Source organism: Heterocephalus glaber, unplaced genomic scaffold (genome assembly GCF_053883595.1).
Source record: "Heterocephalus glaber isolate CG9 unplaced genomic scaffold, H.glaber_assembly_v1.0 deba00000122, whole genome shotgun sequence".
Classification (NCBI taxonomy): Eukaryota; Metazoa; Chordata; class Mammalia; order Rodentia; family Bathyergidae; genus Heterocephalus; species Heterocephalus glaber.
Window position 1 is genome coordinate 46,134,308 of NW_028258138.1, and position 24,195 is coordinate 46,158,502.

Here is a 24,195-nt window from a genome sequence, read left to right on the forward strand (position 1 = left end):
TAGTACCCGAAGTCACTTTTTTAAAGGCAACAGTTTCTTTTATATCTGTACTTTTTCATCAAAAATTGGTAACTGATAGTGATTAACTGAAGGGAAATACCAGCTGTATGACTTATAAAACATTTCAGTTTCAGTAACTAAACATTTTCTAAATAAAGTAGGAGTGTGTACTTTTGAGACGTTATATATGTCAGACTTATCCAGGTCTGATCCTGATGGCTGGTACAGTCTGGTTAGGAAGACATGTAACAACCCGCCCCCCCAGCCCTTCACTGGGTACCTCCCAAGACAGCTGATTAGAAAAAGAGGTATGGGATAGTTCCCCAAGTCCTCAGTTTTATAGGGACTTTTGAAAAACCATAAACAGACCATAACCCAGGTCAGATGAAGTCAGGAATTTATCAAAGGTTTCCAGATGATTCCATGATTCCCCAGGGTGATAAGGTTATAGTATATAGATTCTGTTCTCCCTGATTTATAGGATAAGAGGTTTTGGTAGAAGAATCAACAAAACCACACAAAAATAGATCTGTGTACTATAGAGGATAAAAGAGGAACTGAGGCCGGGATTCTTGCAAACAGGTCTGCCGTTATGGCAGTATGGCCTGCAGCAGAATGAGAAGCCAAGACCAGTCATATATCCATATAAGGGGAAAGACAGCAAGCCTTGAAATACCCAACAGGCAGGAAAATTTAGAACAGGGAGATTTGGGTATTATGTGACCACTGCTGGCTTTTAACTGCAAACACGGATTCTGCAGGGAGAAGGGCAGCAACAGTAGTCCTTCTGATAACCTAAGGCCTGTGCTGGAAATACCAGAAGAGAAGATACTCACGGATCGATTCTGATCTGGCCCTACTGTGAGGATGATGTGATCTCTAAATTGCAGTCTCACTGTGCTGTGCAACCTCGGTAACACTCCACCTAGAAAACCCCAAAGAAAGAAAACCCCACCATCAAAAGTAGAAACCAGCAGATTCAACTTTGTTTGCAGGTCTATTTAAGAAAAAAAAAAATTGATAGGCAAATCCAAACATGGGGTGCCCTCTCCCACTCAAGTATTTGCTTACTCCAACATTTTTGTGATATTAAAAGTATAGTTTACATCCTTCAGGAGCTCATTCTTAGAGTGAAGACAGAAATATAATTAGATAATAAGTTGGTAAGAACATTAAAAGGTACAAATACAGTTGAACTGTAATAACTATCAAAATTGACAGGACTAGGTTGGCTTCCAAACACAGCACTCACCTTTCCAATTTCTATCCTTTATCTGCTTCTTGTCACACTCCTGGATCCTGCAGGGACTACCAACTTAACTGCACTAACACACCAATTCCTAGCTGTGGGACCCTGGCTCATCTAGTGCGGGTAGGTCAAGCAAATGTCATCCAATAAAGTTCACAGAAAAAAACTGCTACTCTTTCCTAAGGTAGATTTAACTTAGTAAAAAAGCAGCCACTAAAAACCAACTAAACTTACCGAAGATCAGAGACAACCCTGGCATTCTTCTCTTTCACCTAATGACAACATTTTACCCATCCTTGCCTTAAATCTAACAAGATTATTTCAGTGTTCAAATTCTTAAGATTATGAATAACGAAGTACCTGCAAGTATACATATTTTTACCCAAAAAGACAGGATATTTATTCCTCATCATACAGGAATACACAAATTCTCTGCAAGTGACCGCTAAGATGTTGGATACGGAGTGTAACACCTCCAGTCCAACTACACACAGTAAGGGTAGATTTAGGTCCATATTAAAACTAAAATGCTTCTTTCTTTCCATCTATTCAAAAAGAAGCCTAGCTAGGAAAGCCTCCAATACCCTCACCAGCACCAACCATCTATAGAGGTAAACAGGAAGCCCCACCTGGTGTTGACAACTCTGTTCCATCTCCTACATAGTAAGGGGGAAGTCTGTGTATAACAAAATCCTTCTTCATGTCTGATGAAAGCAGTTCTTTAGTGCCCTCCAGTCGATCTGCAAGAGTCCTCAGAAAGCTACTTAATCTTGTTGCAACACCTGATGTTTCCACCTGCTAGAAACAAAAATGAGCACAAGTCTGTACTGTAGCAGAACTTGCTGCCAACGTTGGTCTCCACAGTAATAAGCTGAGCCTAACACCCACCATGCACACTAGACCTGAATCTGTCATTACAGGGGAGGGGAAGGAAGGACACATCCAGGCCCTTAAAAACATTATTGCTTCTTGAAACCACTCCTCATCTTATTCTGACAACTGTTTATAAAAAGGATCAATTTTCGGGATTATGCATGAAAAGAAAAAGGGATCCTTGGAAATACAGCACAATCTGAGCTCTGCCTTTAGAAATCAAGTCACTACTCTAAGGTGATTGCTTCACACAGTAAAAGCAACCTTTGCTCTACTCAGCACTAATTCACCTATCTTCTCAAAACTATCCTAATAGAACTCCTGATTCAAAATGCAAGAGGATGATAAAGTCAGGGAATACACCAAGGTTGTACAGTAGATCTCTTCTCCAGTAATGTGATGTGTGCTAAACCTACAGTTCTGTAGAACTATTTATGTATCCAACTGTTTATTCAGCTAACATTCCCATAGTGCCTGCTAATGCTCTGAAAGAGCTGTTTGCAGTGACACCTACCACTAAACAGACATATAACAGGCAGCACTCCATTCATTCTGCCAACCCTATAGGTGAGCACAGCAGACAAGCTAAGTTCATCTGGGAAGAAGGTTCCCAACATCCCCAGGAGGTGGGGCTTCTGCTGGCCTGGGGTGAAGCTGCATGTCTACTTGCCTGCCTTTATTCCTTACCATCAGCAGCTGCCGTGGTATTCCACTCCGTAACTCCACATCTTCCTTTGCAGTATCAAACACAAGCCCTGAAATGGTGTCCAAAAGGAAATCTCCCCACGAACTAGAACATGCACCAAGAGAGAGAACAGTGAATGCATATAAAATATACATAAAATACCTACCAGTAGAACCAAAAGCTCCAAATCAGGTTCCAACCTTCCTGCCCAGACATCCTGTGTTCAATTAATCTGATATTACTCAGCATAAACACCTACACCTTCATCAACCCAGGTACTCACTTGAGAAGTTAAAGGTGCGAAGCTCAGCTTCTTTCATAATTTCTCTTAAAGATACCAGAAAATTAATCAGATACTATCATAAAGTTGAAAGTTCACAGGACCAAAGTTTTAATACAAGTGTCTATGAGGAAAGTTTTGCAGAAAATGTTGACACTCATTACAGGACCCAGAAAAAAAAATTATACAATAAATCCAACATGAATATATTTAGACTAACAAAGATCTCTGGGCGCTATGTAATTATCTGGATAGCTAAATGTTACATTTTCCTCTGTCACTTAGTAAAAAAAAAAAAAAAAAAATCTACCAACATCACGTGTTTTAAAAAATTAATTTCTAGCGATAGTTGCATTGGGATAGAAGCCACTGGGGTGGGGGGAACTAGGAATAAGCATCAGTTTGATCACCTTTGCTTCCTCTGGGGTAGTTAGAATTGCTTCATTCCTACCATGTGCCAATGTGAGAACCATGCTCTACGGCTGCTCTCTTTAAACATTTCTTAGCTTGTTTAAAAATTTTTGTGTGTACCACCAGAAGATTTTAAATTGCTAGCTATGTGCCAAATGGAAATTCACAGTATGACTTTTGCTTCTCACTCTGTAAGGAAAATTAACTTTTTTGCTTCTGTTCTGAATAAGCAGCAAAGGAAGACAAAAGCCACTTGAGACACACTTTCCCCAAGGCATCCACTATCTGGTGGCCTTACTGCTTTGTGACTTTAAGACACTCCTGACCTCACAACTTTTATGGAACTTCAACCCAGAAGACACATGCAGACCTCTCAGTAGCATAAAATACCCACTTCCTTTGCATGATATTAGATGGAAATTGTAAGACAACAGCTCATGGCAGAACTTAATGGCAGTTAAACAGTGCTCTATGCTCTTCTAAGAAAACATCTCAGAGGACTTTACAGAATTCAGGAATAACACCTCTTGAAGGGTTCACTTAGGTAAAATAGTCAGTCAACCTACTGCTGCTTCACACAAGAGGTACCAAAAATTCCAACAATGCTGCCTTGAGAAGTGCTAGCAAGAGGACCCAAATCTTCACTCTACCACAGTAGCTGAAGGAGCCCAGGCTCAACACAGGAATATCTCTAGGAAGCAATATTCCTCATTCTAGCTCCAACATCACAGTTAAAGGCACAAGATGTAGGTCAGATTCCACCCATATCCCTGGGCATCAACTTTTATAACTTAGGAAGTTCCTTCCCAGCCCCACCAGACTACAGAAGAGCAGGCTAGGATCCAGGAGCAGACTACCGGATCTTCACTCAGTATTAGAGCAGGTACTTAACAGCAGGAAGCAAAAGCTAATAGGTTTAATGAAACAGGGAGGTGAAGAGGTAACTGATGATGCATAGCTTATGATGAGCCAACACAATTAAGTATACACAAGAGCAAAAACCAATTACTAGAAAACTAGATGGTGACAGTAACCAGGATGAAAGACAGATGGAAACCAGGATGATGAGAGAGAAGGAGCAAACAGTAGCTGAGTAACATTAATGATGAAACATCAGAAAACGCACTCATGTTCACAGGACCAAAATATGTGGCTGCCAAGGTCCAAAGCAGATCTGGCCTCAGAATGAACTTCTGGTTCCAGACTCTGACCTGGCCCTTCTACACTTCCTATGTCTCACTCCCTCAAGTGCCACTACTCTTTTTGAACCAGCCTCAGACTTGTTTCTCATTTGTGAAGGAACCAAACTAACCACAGTTACAAAAGGCATTTTTCAAAATGGAAGCCTAATAAAGCTTTGTCGTTCTACTTCTGGATACTTCTACTTGGTCCTTCTATAGCACTAACTACAGGCTGAATTCCAGCTAGCTCCTCCATTAAGTCTCTTAAACAAAGGTAAATCTCACACTAAAAACTCAGATGAGGAAGAATAGGTATGTGTACTAACTTGTTTTGGAAGTTATGGCTTTGAAGGCAGGAGGGAACCTGCTGTCCCCTGTGCCTGGCATGACCTCTCCTATCCTGATCTTCTGACCCACCCTCATTTATTCATCTTTAAAACTCACTAGCATTGATGTCAAGTCATTTCTGAAAGCTTCTGATGCCCCAGCTTAGCTAATTATGATGCAAGGGTCTCTATGTAAACCTACAACAGAATTTATCACACTGTTTGGCAACTACTTACATGTCTATCTCCCGCTCCTACCACCATTTGCAAAGTGTAAGCTCTCTCAAAGCCCCATGAATACATAAATGCTGAGATTCTTGCAAGTAGCAGTGTCCAGTGCATGCCTGACAAGTTAACCAACAACTGGTGTTTTCAATGTGATCTAGACCAGCAAGGTTGCTACATTTTGATCAGAGCTCATACAGAGGTACCACCTAGTTTTTGTCATGATTGTAACTGTTACCTCTGATTTTAGCTCCCACTTCTTTTCCTACTTCAATTTTATGGGCTGTAAAAACTGGAAATTAAGAGCAAGTTTCAAAGGTTCCAGAGTTTCTGTCTGGGGAGGTTGAAAATGCTTCAAAACAGAGTAGTGATTATTGTACAATAGTATGAATATAATCTCAACCAACAAACTGTATGTTTAAAATTGCAATATGTTATGCAAAATATATATATCCATAATAAAAAGAGGAAGAGAGACAAAGAATACATGCCCAGGCTGGCAGACTAAAACACTGACATACACACAATTACGGTTCTTTACTTTGCAAAGTATGGTACCCTTTACTTGGGGCAACTGCCAGTATCCTACAGAGAGATCCATGACCTTCTCAGGGTGAGGTTGGGGTAATTGTACACATGGAACAAAAAAATACGGCAGTCAGCAAAATCCCTTGCTGAGAGGTAGTGGCTACTCCCTCAGGTGAATGTGGCTGGAATGGGCTGTAGCTTGGTGCTGCCCTAGGTTGCTAGGCAGGAAGAAGAAAGTTTACTTGTTCTGGTAAGTGCTGATGGTCACGTGAGTAGAGTGGGCCAACCCTGGAGGAGTGTCCGCTTGATGAATGGTCCCTCTGGGAAAGTACAACAAATCACCTGGCTAAAAGGCAGAAAAAAGGGAGGAGAAAGTTATTAAGAGGCATCCTTCTCAAATCCTCCTTAAAAAGATAAATACAGGGTTTGAGTTTTAGTCCTCCTCTCTAGAAAGCTACTTCAAGAGAGTCTGTACACTGAGCTCCCCTGGTCTCCAATGAGTCTAGCTTCACTCAGCCCATGAGCCTATCACTGAACCTCCACCCACCCAGGCTTTTAGGCCTAGAGTTACCATCTCAAGCTGATATGAGCTACACCTGAAACCACCCTGTCCCGATTCTGGGATGGGAAAAGGTGACAACTGCTTCCTGGGAGCCAACTCCCTCCCTCTAAGAGGAGCAGCTTAGTCATGCAGATGGTGCAACTTATAGGCTGTAGGGTGCTTTGTTTACCTGCCCTTAGCCTCAGTTTCTCTGTGAAAATGAGGTACCAGCCACAAACCCCACAGGATTAGAGGATTAAGATGCTGAAGTTTCCAAAAGCTCTTGGGGCAGGGATGGCTTATATTTTATAATATATAAAATATTACGTATTTTATCTGCTTGTTCCCCACCACTTGATAATGTGAGTTCTTCTAGGCAGAGTCTATATCTTACCCAACCCATAAACCCCTAGCCTAACCTAAAGCAGCTTCCACACAACATAGGCTCAAAGAATGTTAGATAAATGGATGAACCTATTGAACCTAAAAGCTAGATCTTATCAAAGATTAGTCTTTTTTTGTTGTTTTTTGAAACAGGGTCTCACTATATAGTTCAGACTGGCCTTGAACTCACTATGTAACCCAGGTCTGGCCTCAAACTCTCAGTGATCCTCTTGCCTCAGCCTCCCGAGTGCTGGGATTACAGGCCGTGCCACCATGCCTGGCTCAATTATTTATTTTTGTGGGAAGATGAGCCTCTTCCACCCTATTCCCTTTGTCTCTCATTGTCTCTCACAAAGCAGTAGACAGAAATATTCTCCTCAAATTATTCCTGCCCTGAACTACTTTCTTCCAAATCCAAACCATATCAAAATATCCTGAATAGTAACTGCCAGACAAAGGAAGGAACCTTGAGAACAACTCATCTCCTCTCTGCAAGTATGTGAAGCAGTCTACCTCAATAGCTAAGATCAGGAGCCATGCACACAAGGCTCAAGAAATGTTCTCTAAGAATGGATTTTAAAGCTTTTCCTCAAAGTGAGAGGCAATACACTCTGATTGCTAATTTTTCTCTAAATGACACCAAACTGACAGTACTTCAAGTAAATAAAAGTTTTACTGATAATTATAACATTTACTGAGTGTCTGTCACTCCAAGTGAGTCCTTCACATACATAACCATTATTTTATTCCCACTAAAGGAAATTAAACAAGTTTTCTGAGAAATGGAATAGTTTAATTATGAAGCTATTCCTATCCCTCTGAGGTTTTTTTTTTTCCTCAACCTCTCCTTCTGGGAATTAGCTATGTTCCCATCCAGTCTAACTGCTCAAAGATGGATTTTCTTAGCAACAAGATGCTAACAAACCAGTACATAATCAAGCCATCTGGCTCTCTGGAGAACTCCAAGAACTTTTATAATTACTATTCTCCTAACAACTATATGCAATGGAAGGAAAGAGTTTGCAGAGGACAATCTGTTGCACAATTAGGAGGAAAATGGGTCATAATGAATTTTAGCTGCAAAAAAACAGAGATTCTTGGCTGTACTATGCCTAAGCTCACTACTGTCTTAGATGTGGAGAAACTGCACAAGGCCAAATCTTCCACTCTTACTCTGGAGAAGCTCATACTGCATTGAATTCAATTTATTTCTATTAAACTGGATCATGCATGGAGACAGGTTATTCGGAACTTAATACTTCTTTAGGTCATTTCTCCAAGTACAATCCACAATACTCCAGAAGCCGCCTGTATTGGCTGCTTGCAATGGAAGCCACCATGCCTCAATCCCTGGGATATATGCCCATGGGACCATTATACAAACTCAAAACTTCAAGCCTTAGCAACAGTAACAATGAGCTCAGGAGGCACCCAATTGGTCATCCTGTACCTTCAACATGAACTCATGTGTTGGCGCACCAAGCCGGGCCTCGTACTCCACACTGTACTCGCATGCCAGTGCCACTGTGGGGGGATAGAGCCGCCAGTGCTTCTCTCCCTCCAGCTGCAGGATGAAAACCTACAGAGAGCCCCAGACCAGGAGTATCAAGAAACCTTCTTGATAATTCACAGGCAAAGTGCCTCCCAAATATAAGCCCTCCAAGGGGTTAGACCAATCACAAGTTTAAGATAAAAGTAAAAGATCAGAAATACATGTCACTGCACACAAATATAAGGTGCCACTACTGGTTTTTATTTTTAAAAACAGATAATCATGAATCCTGATAGTGGATATTCATCCTTTCCATTTTGCTAGAGCATAGGCAAGTTCTTTATATCCCACTATCTCATTCCTTTAAATCTTCTATCAGATAGCTGAAAGCCTATAATCTCTTGTGGGAAAGCTAAGCTTCAGTATTGCTGAATGTCTAAAATCCCCAAAATTGAAAAAGCACTGGCAGATAGGCAAACTTAATAGTTTTTAATTCTTTTTTCAGCCAAAGATGTTTTAATGCTCTACTAAGAATATGCTTTTTAAAAACACTTAGAAAGTGTACTGATATCAAATTGCACTCCAAGGTTAAAAAAAAAAGAGGACTTTCTACTAATATCTCTGTGTTCACACCTTGTACTGTATTAGCACAAAAATAAAACTATGAAACACCTAAGCCAAAGAGTTAACTTTTTTTGGAACCAACATGAGTGAAATCAACACATGTCAAGGTGCCAGTGCTTAAATGAAACCATGACCCTCATTCAGACTCCCCTAAGATTTTCATAAATGGAAAAAATAGATATACTTTTGGCAGCTACCAAAAAAGAACAAAATGAAGGCAGATGTAAAGATTTGTGATCTCACCTTTGTGAAATTAAAGAAAAAGCTAATCACTTTTCTATAGCTAAATTCAATAAATACCTGCTTCAAAGGAAGGCATGGCTCTATTAGTAAGCTTGGTAATAATTCCTCCCTTTGAGAAAAAGCAGGAAACCAGTTTGGAGAAATCTGTTTAGGCCCAACATTTAGATGAGGTCAGGCTCTCCAGATAGTACACAGAAAGAGCAGCCACAGACCTGGTCTAAGAGCCCTACAGAGTAGCATGAACTATACAAATCCAGGCTCACAGCAAACTCTTCTTTCCCACCCAGGGCAACGTGTTTTCTTTCTTACCTCAACATCATCATAATGGGGAGGTAGGCCCTGAGATCCTGCAGGGGTTATGTACACATTTGAGCCGACCAAGGAGCCAAAGTAACATTCTAGCTTCTCCTGGACCCTCCAAAGCTCATCCTGAAGCGGGGGTGGGTGAGGAAAAATAGAAATTAAAAGAAAGCAAATGTACTTGTTCATTTACAAAGTCTTTATTGTACAACTACTACAGACTAGACAGTTAAGTAATAAAAAAACCCTCAAGAATCTTCCATTCTAGTGCAAACACCACTGAAAAGATGTGAGCAGATAAGTGACAGTCTGGCAAAACACACAAATGGGTAGAGAAGGAATTGTAGAAATACAAGAGAGACTAGTCTAGAAGCTACTGAGGTAACAACCCAGGGGAGAAACAAGCAGGTAATAAAGGGTGGGAGAGGAAGAGAGAGAAACAGCAAAACAAGGTGTACTGTGGAAGCAGCACTGACAGGACAGGCTGATAGATAAAAGGGGTGGAAATGCCAGAAGTCAAAACAAACAAAAAACTCCTGGATTTTTGATCTGGCAATCCCGCTTCCACTGAGAAGAGGAAGACTTGCTTCAAAACATTTATTTTTCGGGAGGAAAAAAATGAAACAAAGAGTTTTACACTAGAGATACTACATTTGGAAAGCTAGGACACTTTCCCTCCCCCAATATGCAGATAATTTTAAGTCTGAATTTCTGGCAAGAAGTAAGGACTTGGATTTACATTCGAGCATTACTAACAATTGCCTTAGAATGGTTATTTAAGCCAACAGGAACAGAAATGACCACTTAGGAGGAAAGCATAGACACAGGAGTAAGAAAAGGGCCCAATAATACTCCATCTCTCTAGTCACTAATCAGTTCTTCAGGCATAAGGCAAATGGAAGAGCCTGTGAGGAGCCAAATATTCCTGTGAGAGAAATCTGATTTTCCCAAGACAGATGAGAGGGAGGCAGCAATCAGGTCACATGGACATTGGCACTTCCTATGTGGCAGGTGCTGCTTCTAAGTGTTTCACACATATTAATTCTAGAACCCTCACCATAATCTGTCTCACAAGATGGGTACTATCATTATCTCTGGTTTACAATGAGGAAATCAAGGCACCAAAACACACAGTTGCTAAATGATGGAGCAAGGATTCAAATTCTGGTAGCCTGGCTCCAAGATTCCATGCCTCTAATATAATTTAAGAAAGGATGAGTCATTATATTAAAGAGACCAAAGTATTAAGCAAAGTTTTAAGTACAGTGCCTGACACACAGAAGAAATTACAATATATGCTGAGTAAACCAATGGCCACAGCTTGGGGGTCAATCCCACCATGGGACCGAAAACAATACAGTATTAAAAATACCAAGTGACTGTGATAAAAACAGCATGGTACTGGCAAAGGAACAGACTTGAGGACCAGTGGAACAAATTAGAAGATGCAGAAACAACACCAGACACACTCAGCCATCTCATCTTCCATAAAGGAGCCAAACACCCTCACTAGAGGAAAGATAGCCTCTTTAATAAATGGTGCTGGAAAAACTGGGCTTCAACTTGCCAAAGATTAAAACTAGACCTATATCTCTCACCATGCACTAAACTAAAATCAAAATGGATTAAAGATCTAAATATTAAAATAGAAACTCTGAACCAGTTGGAACAGAGGTTAGGTAGAACCCTTGAAGACATCGGTGTAGGAAAAGATTTTAAGAACAAAACCTTAGTTGCCCGTGAACTAGCACAAACAATCAATAAGAGGGATCTCTTCTTATTAAAAGGATTCTGCACAGCAAGAGAAACCACCAGCAGTGTGAAGAGACAACCCACAATGTGGGAAAAAATCTTCACCTGCTCTTCCTCAGACAAAGGTCTACTATCTTGAATCTATAAAGAACTTAAAAAGATCAGACCTCCCAAATTTAAAGACCCAATCCAAAAATAGGCATCTGAAATGAACAGACATTTCTCAAAGAAGTAGAAACAGCAAATAAATACATGAAAAAATGTTCAACATCACTGGTCATTCGAGAGATGCAAATGAAAACAATGCTGAAATTCCACTTCACTCCAGAAAGAATGGCTATCATGAAATCAACCAATAACCAATGCTGGCGGGGCTGTGGGGAAAGAGGAACCCTGCTCCACTGCTGGTGGGAGTGTAGACTGGTGCAACCACTGTGGAAATCAGTATGGAGATACCTCAAAGAACTAGCACTGGAAGTGCCATTTAACCCCACTATTCCACTGCTGGGGATCTTCCCCAAAGAATTAAAAGAATCATACCACAGTGATACATGTGCACCCATGTTCATAGCAGCACAGTTTGTCATAGCTAAAACTTGGAAACAGCCCAAATGCCCATCAACTGGAGACTGGATAAAGAAAATGTGGATTTTTTATAAAATGGAGTACTACTCAGCCATAAAAAATGAGAAATTAGAGACATTTATAGCTAAGTGGATGCACATTGAGGCAATACTCTTAAGTGAAATAAATAGGACACACATGTGTAAATACCGAATAGTTTCTCTGGTGTGAGAAACTGAAAGTGTAAATAAGGACTAAATGTATAATAGGTAATGTGAAATAGGAAGAAAAGGGGCAAAGGGGAAGGAAGTGGGAGGGCTAGGGGAAAGGATAGAAGGGAATGGGATTAATATGAGAAAATGGAAAAATAGGAACAAAATCTTTGTAAATAGGGAGGACTGGAGGGGTTGAAGGGAGGGCTGGGCAAGGGTGAAAAATAAGAACCAAGAGAGATTATGTAAAGGTGCAAATTTCCAATGATGAATGTCATTATATTGTATACCTAAAATGTACCAATGATTAGAACGAATAATCGATAATGTAAAATAGGAAGAAAAGGTCCAAAGGGGTAGGGGTAGTGGGAGGAGCAGAGGAAAGGAAAAAAGGGAAAGGAAAAAATGATGAGAAATGGAAAAAATGGAAATAAAGTATTTGTAAATAGAGAAGGGTGGAGGGCGTGAAGGGAGGGCTAGGAATGGGGAAAAAATAAGAACCAAGATGCGTTATGTAAAGGTACAATTCCCAATGAGAAATGTAATTGTGTTGTATACCTACAATGTACCAATAAAAGAATTTAACAAAAATAAATAAATAAAAATAAAAATACCAAGTGAGAAAGACTTGAGCCAGTTATGAAAAAAGTTTTAACATACATGTATATATACATGACTGGCCTTCCTTAGAGATTACAGAGGTTCTCCTTAAACCTCTCCCCCCAAAAAATTTAATGCCTCTGAATAACTCTGAAGAGATAACAGGGGTTCCAAGGAGCTTAGTTATTCAGGGAGAGGCCAATATGACCTGACTCTGTAATTATTTTGATGGGGCAACTGGAACCACTAGAAAATCAGGGCTTTTCTGACTTTCCCTCTCTGATGCCCTGAGAGGTCCAGGACTATATAGGTGACTTATGGTTCCCAATTCAAGCATGAGTCAAGATCTGTAACTCATGAAACTATGTCACTTCTCAAAGGTTATCGAAAAAGCTATCAATTGTTTTGTTTCCATTTCTCTTGGACCTCTGGCTTCTGATTCTGCCAACTGTGGCCTACACGAAAGAGACATGGGGTCAAATCACTTTGGTCCAAGTTGTAGTTACAAGCTAGGTTACTTTGGTTTCTTTATTTATAAAACAATCCTATTACCACATCACCCTAAGACTGGGGAGCAACACAAAACAACTTATTTCAAATCTTATTCCAATTTAAAAGCAGTACACAAGTGTTGTTGCTTCGCCAACACTAACTCATGCACAAGCAAGCCTCCCGAAACCCATCTTCTCCTTTACCACATGACTCCTAACAGGTGCATAAATGCTGAGGGGATGTGGAACAATGAAATAAGGAAGGTAGAAGTTTCTTCCCAGGTGGACAAAACCTCCTCTGTCCACTCACCTCTCTACAATTCCCCAAAGTAAATCTCTACAGAATCAGAACAGAATGCCACAGATAGGTCCAAAAATCCATGTGTATACCTGAAGAAAGACCAAATAAATATGGAAAAAACCTTACATTTCAACTAACATCTTTCAAAGTATGGTAGGACAATGACTTAAATTTAGAGTCACACAAGTTCAGAATAGCTATGGAAAAGTATCTAGAATACCTAGATTAATAAGCTGTTCACAATCTTAGAACCAATAAACAAATGGCTGTCTAATCCAATGTCCACCCAACTCTACCACCAATGAAAGACTTCTAAACTTTTCTACTCTGTTGTTAATACGTCCATTCCTAAACACATGCACACTACACCTCTTTAAAATACAGTACTTAGAACTCAGCTTCTTGTGTAAGAGGGTGGGGTTTAGTTTCTAAGTCTCTCAGGTACTGGTGGTGGAAAGAGAAAAAACAAAACATCCTAGTCGAGCTGGAGGGATAAATATGGGCAGAGAAAACTCATCCTTTCTGTATCAGTAAGAACAGAGTAAACAGGGTAAAGGTCACTTAAGATTCCCAGAGGGTTGCACAGGTAGACAAGAAGAGAAAGCCCAGAGAGAGATGACACCAAAGTACAGAAATGATGATCACAGATGACACCACAAACAGGTCTAACGATAACTTCTGCTAGGATACAACCAAATTACATATAAATTCCATTGAACTCATCATTTATGTTCATAGTTCTTAGGTTTCTAAAAGCCACTTCCAGAAGTGCTGCTTCCCAGCCCAATTGCCCATCAACTGGAGACAGGATAAATACGATGTGTTTTCTTTATAAAATGGAGAACTACTCTATTTTAAAGAATGAGAAACTAGAGACATTTATAGGTAAATGGATGCACACTGTGACCATATTCTTAAGCGAAATAAGTAGGCCACACATGTGTAAATACCGAACAGTTTCTCTGGTGTGAGAAAATGAAAGTGTAAATAAGGATCAAAATGTGTAACAGATAATGTGAAATAGGAAGAAAAGGTCCAAAGGAGAAGGGAATGTGGGAGGGCTAAGGGAAAGGAAAGAAGGGAAAGGAATAAATATGAGAAAAGGGAAAAATGGAAACAAAGTCTTTGTAAACAGGGAGAAGTAGAGTTGAAGGGAGGAGAATGGGGAAAAAAATAAGAACCAAGATGTATCATGTAAATGTACAAATTCCCAATGATGAATGACATCATATTATATACCTAGAAGGTACTACTAAACTTAATGGAAAAAAAAAAGAAAAGAAAGTGCTGCTTCTAATCAAGCAAAGAATAATAGATTAGCTCAAAGACTATTTAGGCATGATATCCATGTTTTCTAAATTCAAATCACAACTTAGTCTGGGAAATGATTTATAAATTTTACTAGGGGCTAGTGCCGAAAAGGTTAGCATTTCAGGATTGCTTGAGATGGAATAACCAAAATCAGGATTTGTCCTGAATAGAGTACTTACACTTCATGCACAGTATGAATAAATTCAAGATTCTTAGGATTTTGTTTTAATTCAGTTTAAGGCACTGCAGACATGGATCAAAAGGAAAGAAAACTGAGATGTATGGAGAGGGACTGCATCTAAGGCTCTACGGCAGGTCTGAGGCAGAAGCACAAATAAAACTTCAGCTTGATCCAGCCCGCCACTCCCTGCCCAGAGGAAAGGACTTTTGGGCCTCCATCTGTCCCGCCCCTCCCCACACAGAGGTAGGAGCATCTGAGCCACTGTCCCACTGCTCCTGGTCCAGAGGAAGGGGCTTCTGGGCCACCATCCCTCCCACCACTCCCAGCCCGTCCTAGCTCTCCCAGCTCAGAGGAGGTGAGCCATGCAGGCGCCAACAGCACCCCCCACCCTGGTCAAAATGAGAAGACACATAAATAAGCCTCAAAACAAGACTTCCAAATCACCTACAGCAACCCCAAAGGGAAAAGAGATGGAATACTCTGATACTCAACCACCTAGACTCACTGAACTGGCAACAAAAGGGGATCTGGAAAAAATGAAATCAGAAATAATTTCTCAGCTAACAGGAGAGATTGTGCTCCTAGTGCAAGACATGATTAATAAATCTAGAGAGGAGCTGAGGAACATGATGGAATCCCAACATAAGAAACAAATGGAATCCATAAAACAGATGCAAATAGATTTCCAGGACATGAAAAACTCCATTGAAAGTCTACACAGCAGAATGAGCCAATGTGAGCACAGAATTTCAGATACAGAAGATAAGATTCCAATTAATGGCCAGGAAAAGAAAAATTGCTTCAAAATTATAAGGGAACAGAAGAAATCAATCTAGCAGCTGCTAGACGATGCAAAGAAGAATAACATAAGACTGATTGGTGTCAATGAAGAAACAGGAGAGAGGGCAGATGACATAAAAAAACTGTTCACAGAAGTGATGGCAGAAAACTTCCCAAGCAGGGGAAAAGAACCTGACATACAGATAAGTGAGGCATATAGGACTCCAAAGAGCCTTGATCAAAAAAAATCTACACATAGGCATATAATTGCTAAGATTCCAGAAACGCAACAGAAGAACAAAGTACTACAAGCAGTTAGAGAAAAGAAACAAATCACATCAAAAGGAGAGCCCATCAAAATCACAGTAGGCTTCTCAACACAAACCATGAAAGCAAGAAGAGCTTGGAGTGACATATTCCAAGCCCTAAAAGAAAATAGCCTCCAACCCACATTGATGTACCCTGCAAAACTATCTTTCAAAATTGATGGAGAAATAAGATACTTTCATGACAAAGAGCACCTTAGGAATTTTATGAATACCAAACCAGCACTCCAAAAACTTTTACACAATATCCTAGGAACAGACACTGAGGATCACATCCCCAGGAAGCAAAGCAGAATAAACCCATCTCGCATGACAAGAAATTAAATGTAAAGGGGGAGAACCCAACAAAAAGTCATGACAAAGATAAGTCAATATGTTTCAGTTATAACCATCAGCGTTAACAGTCTCAATTCACCAAACAAAAGAAATAGACTGGCAGAATGGGTCAAGAAGCAAAATCCAACAATATGCTGCATACATGAAACACACTTAATTCAAAAAGAAACTCACAGACTGAAAGTTAAAGGGTGGAAAACAATACTCCATGCAACGGGAACCCGAAAAAAAGCACGAGTAGCTATCCTCTTTGCAGATCAAGCATATTTCAAACCAACACTGATTAAGAGAGACGAAGAAGGACACTACATCCTTGTAAAGGGAAGAATCCAAGAGGAAGAGATGACAATCATAAATATCTATGCACCAAACACTGGTGCGCCCAACTATATAAAACAAATACTAACGGATATGGAAAGTCATATATGCACTAATACAATTGTAGTGGGGGAACTCAACACCCCACTGTCACAAATAGATCAATTAGACAAAAAATAAGTACTAAAATACTAGAACTCAATCGAACTCTTGAACAAATGAACTTAACAGTCTTCCACCCCACAAAATCAGAATACACATTCTTCTCAGCTGCACATGGGTCATTCTCAAAAACAGACCACATACTCACACATAGAACATGTTTAAGTAAGTGCAAAGGAATTGAAGTTATCTCTTGTATATTATCAGACCATAGTGTGATGAAATTGGAGATCCACAGCAAACGAAACTCAAAAAATTTCATAAACACGTGGAAATTGAACAACACACTTCTGAATAACCAATGGGTCACAGAGGAAATTAAAGAAGAAATCAGACAGTTCCTTCAATTAAATGACAATGACAATACAACATATCGGAATCTATGGGACATAATGAAAGCAGTCTTATGAGGGAAATTCATAGCAGTGAATACCCATATTAGGAAAACAGAACGAGCCCAATTAAACAACCTGATGCTGCACTTCAGGCTTCTAGAAAAAGAAGAGCAGGACAACCCCAGAGCTCAGACAAGGGGGGAAATTATAAAGATCAGAGGAGAAATCAATGCAATGGAGACTAAGAGAATGATACAAAAAAAATCAATGAAGCCAAGAGTTGGTTCTTTGAAAGAATCAGCAAAATGGACAAACCCTTAGCCAACCTTATCAGAAAAAGGGAGGAAAAGGCCCAAATCCATGCAATTAGGAATGAAAAGGGTGAAATTACAACAGACCCAGCAGAAATACAGAGCATCATCAATACTTACTTCCAGGGACTATACGCCAATAAGATGGAAAACACAGAAGAAATGGACAGATTCCTAGATATACATGAATTACCAAAGTTGAACAAAGAAGACCTAAAAATTCTGAACAACCCAATATCAACCAATGAAATTGAAAAGGTGATAAAAAACTTATCAACTAAGAAAAGCCTGAGCCCTGATGGTTTCCCTGCTGAATTCTACAAGACATTCAGAGAGGAAATACTGCCACTACTGTTTAAACTCTTCAATGAAACTGAAAGGGAAGCAATACTCCCAAATTCATCCCTGGAAGCAAGTGTCACCTTGATCCTCAATGCAGAGAAAGACCCAACCAAATAGGAGAACTACAGGGCAATCTCACTAATGAACACAGATGCAAAAATCCTTAATAAGATAATGGCAAATACAATGCAGAAGATCATCAAGAAGATCATACACCCTGATGAAGTGGGATTCATCCCAGGGATGCAGAGATGGTTCAACATATGCAAATCAAGCAATGTAATGCACTGTATCAATAGAGCCAAAGACAAAAACCATATGATTATCTCCATAGACACAGAAAAAGCATTTGACAAAATCCAACATGCATTTATAAAAACCCTACAAAAAATTGGTATAGATGGTCTCTACCTCAAACTGATAAAAGTCACCTATGAAAAACCAACAGCCAATATCACACTAAATGGTCAAAAACTGAAATCCTTCACACTAAAATCAGAAACAAGACAAGGATGTTCACTATCACCACTCTTGTTCAATATAGTTCTGGAAACATTAGCCAAGGCAATTAGACAAGAGAAAGAAAGAAAAGGAATAAAGATAGGTAATGAAGAAGTCAAATTGTCATTATTTGCAGATGACATGATACTCTATAGAGAAGACCCCAAGAACTCCACCAAAAGTCTTCTAGACTTAATAACCAAATTCAGTCAAGTAGCTGGTTACAAGGTCAACACACAAAAATCAATAGCTTTCCTCTACACCAATGACAGACTCACTGAGAGAGAAATAGGGCAAATAATTCCTTTCACAATAGCATCCAAAAAACTGAAATACCTAGGAATCAACCTAACGAAAGAAATCAAAGACCTCTTCTCTAAAAACTATGGCACTCTGAAAAGAGATTGAAGATGATATCAGAAAATGGACAGACATCCCCTGCTCCTGGGTAGGAAGGATTAATAGAGTGAAAATGGCCATACTTCCAAAACTGCTATATAGATTTAATGAAATTCCAGTTGAGATTCCAGCAGCATACTTCATGGACCTTGAGAAAACAATCCAAAAATTCATTTGGAACAAGAAGAGACCCCGAATAGCAAAAGCATTTCTAGGTAACAGAGACATGGCAGGGGGTATCACAATCCCCAACCTGCAACTATACTATAAAGCTACTGATAAAAACAGCATGGTACTGGCAAAGGAACAGACTTGAGGACCAGTGGAACAGATTAGAAGATGCAGAAACAATGCCAGACACGCTCAGCCATCTCATCTTCAATAAAGGAGCCAAACACCCTCCACTGGAGGAAAGATAGCCTCTTTAATAAATGGTGCTGGAAAAACTGGGCTTCAACTTGCCAAAGATTAAAACTAGACCTATATCTCTCACCATGCACTAAACTAAAATCAAAATGGATTAAAGATCTAAATATGAAAATAGAAACTCTGAACCAGTTGGAACAGAGGTTAGGTAGAACCCTTGAAGACATCGGTGTAGGAAAAGATTTTATGAATAAAACCTCAGTTGCCCGTGAACTAGCACAAACAATCAACAAGTGGGATCTCTTATTAAAAAGCTTCTGCACACCAAGAGAAACCATCAGCAGTGTGAAAAGACAACCCACAATGTGGGAAAAAATCTTCACCTGCTGTTTCTCAGAAAAAAAGTCTACTATCTAGAATCTATAAAGAATTTTAAAAGATCAGACCTCTCAAATTTAAAGACCCAATCCAAAAATGGGCACCTGAAATGAACAGATATTTCTCAGACAAAGAAGTAGAAATCGCAAATAAATATATGAGAAAATGTTCAAAATCAATGGTCACTTGAGAGATGCAAATTAAAACAATGCTGAGATTCCACCTCATTCCAGAAAGAATGGCTGCTATCATGAAATCAACCAATAACAAATGCTGGCGGGGCTGTGGGGAAAGAGGAACCCTGCTCCACTGCTGGTGGGAGTGTAGACTGGTGCAACCACTATGGAAATCAGTATGGGGATGCCTCAAAGAACTAGGGCTGGAGGTCCCATTTGACCCAGCTATTCCCCTGCTGAGGCTCTTCCCCAAAGAATTAAAAGAATCATACCACAGTGATATATGTGCGCCCATGTTCATAGCAGCACAATTTGTGATAGCTAAAACTTGGTAACAGCTCAAATGCCCATCAACTGGAGACTGGATAAAGAAAATGTGGTTTTTTAATAAAAATGGAGTACTACTCAGCCACCAAAAATGAGAAATTAGAGACATTTATAGCTAAATGGATGCACACTGAGGCGATACTCTTAAGTGAAATAAATAGGACATACATGTATAAATACTGAATAGTTTCTCTGGTATGAGATACTGAAAGTGTAAATAAGGACTAAATGTATAATAGGTAATGTGAAATAGGAAGAAAAGGGGCAAAGGGGAAGGAATTGGGAGGGCTAGAAGAAAGGATAGAAGGGAATGGGATTATGAGTAAATGGAAAAATAGGAACAAAATCTTTGTAAATAGGGAGGAATGGAGGGTTTGAAGGGAGGGCTGGGCAAGGGTGAAAAACAAGAACCAAGGGAGATTATGAAAAGGTGTAAATTTCCAATGATGAATGTCATTATATTGTATACCTAAAATGTACCAATGATTAGAATGAATAATCAAAAATGTAAAATAGGAAGAAAAGGTGCAAAGGCGTAGGAGTAGTGGGAGGGGCAGGGGAAAGGAAAGAAGGGAAAGGAAAAATGATGAGAAATGGAAAAATGGAAATAAAGTCTTTGTAAATTGGGAAGGGTGGAGGGCGTGAAGGGAGGGCTAGGAATGGGGAAAAAATACAACCAAGAATGCATCATGTAAAGGTAAAAGTTCCCAATGAGAAATGTAAATGTGTTGTATACCTAAAATGTACCAACAAAAGAATTTAAGAAAAGAAAAAAAAAAGATTCTTAGCCAAAAAGGGGAAGGACATTTACTAGATGAGTTCAAGCAAAGCAATGCCTGGGTTAAATTGAGAACCATTATTGGCAACTGATGGCAGAGTCCCAGGAGCAGCCAACACAGCCACATTCTACTCCCCTCAGCATGGCACCTCATGGAGCTCCACTTTCTCTTCTCATGCTGCCACTTTGATTCAGCCAAAGGTTACAGAAGGGGTTTCTAAACAGAGATAAAGCCTTATCTATAACTCGTAACAGGGGCCAGGAATTTAGCTCAGTGGTACCATGCCTGCCTCACAAGCTCAAGGTCCTGAGTTCATTTCCTGGTGCAAAAAAACAAAAACAAAAACAAAAAAACTAAAACTCACATTAGGCCTTCAATTATTCTGGGGTATCTGTCATGTAAAGTCCTCACATCTGTAGGAAAACAGATCAGCTTATCCTAAATCTGCATTTTATAAATGCAGAAACTGAGCACAGAGGAGACAGATTACTTCCCAAATGTCCATCACTGATATGGAATAAATTTAAAAATTAGCCAGTCCTCTGGACTGACAAAACAAAGCTAACCTCCACTATGATGGTCACCCCAGGAGCTATTCCAGAACCCCACCCCTCAATGTCACTAGTTTAGCTGTAAGAATGGAGTCTCTTTCTTAGATATGAATCTAGTGACAGCTATGAAGCCTCTACTTAGAAAGATGCAGGCAGTAAAGGAAGGCAACTTCAAGAAAAATAATATTGATGTTATCACACCTTAAATTACAGAGGCAGGACAAACCACACAGAAATCTCTACCATATAAAAAACATAAACTATACAACATGGTCCTGGAGGTGTGATACTACTTTAAAAGCTTTATAAACTTCCAATATAATTTAGTTTTTGCACCTCAATGATACCCAATGTTTAGCCTGGGTTGCTTGAGAGTCTAATAATTTAGGTAAAAGCTAATGCAGAATTTAAGTTGGAATACACTTAAAGACCAAACAGATGCTACTCCTTCTCAAAATGGCAGAAGACTCAGCATCAAAACACATCTTTACCCTTGAGCTGATCTGTGACTAAACCCTCAGTATGAAGATTGAACAAGTATGCAGATTCTGCAGTGGGGAAACTTGTTACCTTAAATCTCTGAGGTTGGTGAAACTGAATTGTTGCCCTTTTCTGATCAAAATCTTTTCTCAGCTGAAGAAAGTGCACTTTGCCATCTTTATTTAAAACTTTCTTCTTCCCACTGACACTCCGGCAGACATTCACATCTCTTCCATAGTACAAACCCTGGCTGCACAGACTCTTCAAATCTGCTAGCCTGAAGAGAGATTGGTAATAGGTGGCTAGGGCTGGGTCATCCCTCTGAATGAGGAGGGGCTTCTTCTCCCAGAATTCCTTGAAAAAAGTCTCTGTCTTGATGGGTGAGATTAAACTTTTGAAGAGACTACCGGGGCTATCAAAGTTTAAGGTGGAAGCCCCACCAACAGCCTCCACCTTCACCTGTTTACTGGGAACAGGCCCCTCTTCCTTCCCATTCTCGGTAGGCTTCACTTTCTTTGGCATTGTTTGGTGTTCAAGACAAAACAAGGAGGAAATGCAAATCTACCAAAAGAACAAAACACAGTTAGGTCTAAAAAACACCAGTACTGGTGTTAGTGGATCATATATGTACACCGTGTAGGGGCCATTATACCTTCCTGAGAATGCTTCCTAAATCAGTGCTACTTTCTCCAGGATATGAGACACCTTACAGCAGCACCATTTCTTCAGCCTCAGGTATGATTCAGCCTCAAACACCACTCAAGACTATACATTCATCTAAAGGAAAACATGCATTTCTTACAAACAAGCACTAAATCCTTGAATTCACTATTTATTACGGTATATAATTATCCCAAAGTAACCACTCAACTGTCTCGGCAGTTCCTGATCAGAGGCTTAGCCAGTGGCCACTGACACAGAAAAGCCAAAAGTCTTGAATTTGGCTGCCATCAGCACCACATCCTGAATCTAATTAGATGTACTCAGACTTACAAACATTTGATGGCAAACAACCAATAGCTGTCCATTGCCAGGTGCTCTTCACCACAGCACCACAATCAACTGTTTTTCAGGTGGGAACCAACATCCCTGGAACAGTAGTGTCACCTGGTGGCTGAAATGCGATGCTGCCTGATCCCAAGACCATTCTTCACTTCCAAACCTGAGCTTAGTTTTGAAGACTATCACTTTATCAGAACCCTTCCCATTAAAAAAACCAAAAAAAAACTAGGGGCTAAAAAGTGAAGTCTAAAAATAGTTATATACCGAGTCTTTAAAAAGCTGTAACTTTTTAACTGAAGTAAAACATAAAATATCAACATCATTGACACAGCACTTTCCTTATATGCACAAAAATCACCAAAGCATTTTGTAGTTTATGATGCACTAGATCTGAGATGGGGCTTGAGATTTCTTTTCTTTTTCTTCTTTTCTCCCCCCATCACCCTGCCATGTGTGTATGTGTGTATGTGTGTGTGTGTGGTGTGTTGCACGCAGTGCCTTCACACAGAGTTACATTCTGAGCCTATTTTTTGAGACAGGGTCTCACTAACTTGCCCAGGCTGGAGTCAAACTTGTGATTCTCTTGCCTCTGCCTCCCAGAGTGCTAGGATTACAGACATGTACCACCACTCCCGGCATGAAATTTCTAACATCCTCTCAAGAAGTGATGCTGCTGGTAAATGCATGGTACACTTGTGGGTAGCATGAAAATACTCCCAAGCATTCCCAAGTCTCAGAACTGCCCCAAACTACAACTACTGTCACACTTATAAGAATTCCCATCTTCTGGGTTCAAGAACTGTGATTTAAATTATACAAATGTTTGGAGGCAGAAAATTACAGATCGAGTACCCCTTATCCAAAATGCTTAGGACTAGATGTCTCTGATTTTGGAATTTCTGAAAATATACAATGAGATATTGTGGGGATAAGGATCCAAGTCTAAACTCAAAATTTGTGTTAGCTTTCCATCACTGTATACCTGAAATGATCAACTTACAAGAGCAAAGATTGGGGGGGGTACTGGGGATCGAACTCAGGACCTTGCACTTGCGAGGCAGGCGGCAGAACCACCGCACTAAATCCCTAGTCCCGAAAAGATTTATTTTGGCTCATGGTTTCAGAGGTTTCAGACTATTATGGGCTAGCACTGTTGCTTTTGGGCCTGGAGCAAGGCAGATCATGGTGGGAAACCTGTGACGTGGGTGAAGTTACCTCACAAAAAAGGAGGCACTGGGATCCCAATGTCCCCTTCAAAGGCCTGCCCCCATGACCTAACTTTCTCCCACTAGTTCTATCTCATTAAGGTTTCACCACCACCCAGGAGTACCAAAGGCTAGCAACACAGGCTTTAAGATTCAAACCACAACAAAAGCCATTTATGTTTCATATACACCTTATAAGCATAGCCAGAAGGTAACTTTATACAACTCTTTTAGTGTCTGCATTTTGACTGATTTGTCACATGAAATCAGATTTTATACGTACATCATGTTGGCACTCAAAATATTTTGTATTCTAGCATATTTCATATTTCAAATGTTGGGATCTAAGATGCTCAACCTGTACTTT

General features: G+C 39.9%; 1 protein-coding gene across 23 annotated transcripts in view; it reads right to left on the minus strand.

The window, feature by feature from the left end:
- Positions 1-24,195, minus strand: part of Riox2 (ribosomal oxygenase 2) — a 54,567-nt gene that overhangs the window by 9,305 nt on the left and 21,067 nt on the right. For 8 of the 23 annotated variants that reach the window (XM_087208494.1, XM_087208484.1, XM_087208492.1 and 5 more), the window contains 7 exons: positions 21,712-22,182; positions 9,352-9,471; positions 8,134-8,262; positions 6,001-6,104; positions 2,810-2,912; positions 1,879-2,047; positions 837-925 (listed from right to left, as the gene is read on the minus strand). In XM_087208494.1, the coding sequence (XP_087064620.1) occupies positions 837-925; positions 1,879-2,047; positions 2,810-2,912; positions 6,001-6,104; positions 8,134-8,262; positions 9,352-9,471; positions 21,712-22,143 (1,146 nt within the window). In that variant the 5' untranslated portion in view covers positions 22,144-22,182. Of the gene's footprint in view, positions 1-836; positions 926-1,878; positions 2,048-2,809; positions 2,913-6,000; positions 6,105-8,133; positions 8,263-9,351; positions 9,472-21,711; positions 22,183-22,273; positions 22,399-24,195 lie in introns of all 23 variants that reach the window. The other 15 variants (XM_013077082.2, XM_004857932.4, XM_004857933.4 and 12 more) reach the window with 9 other exon arrangements.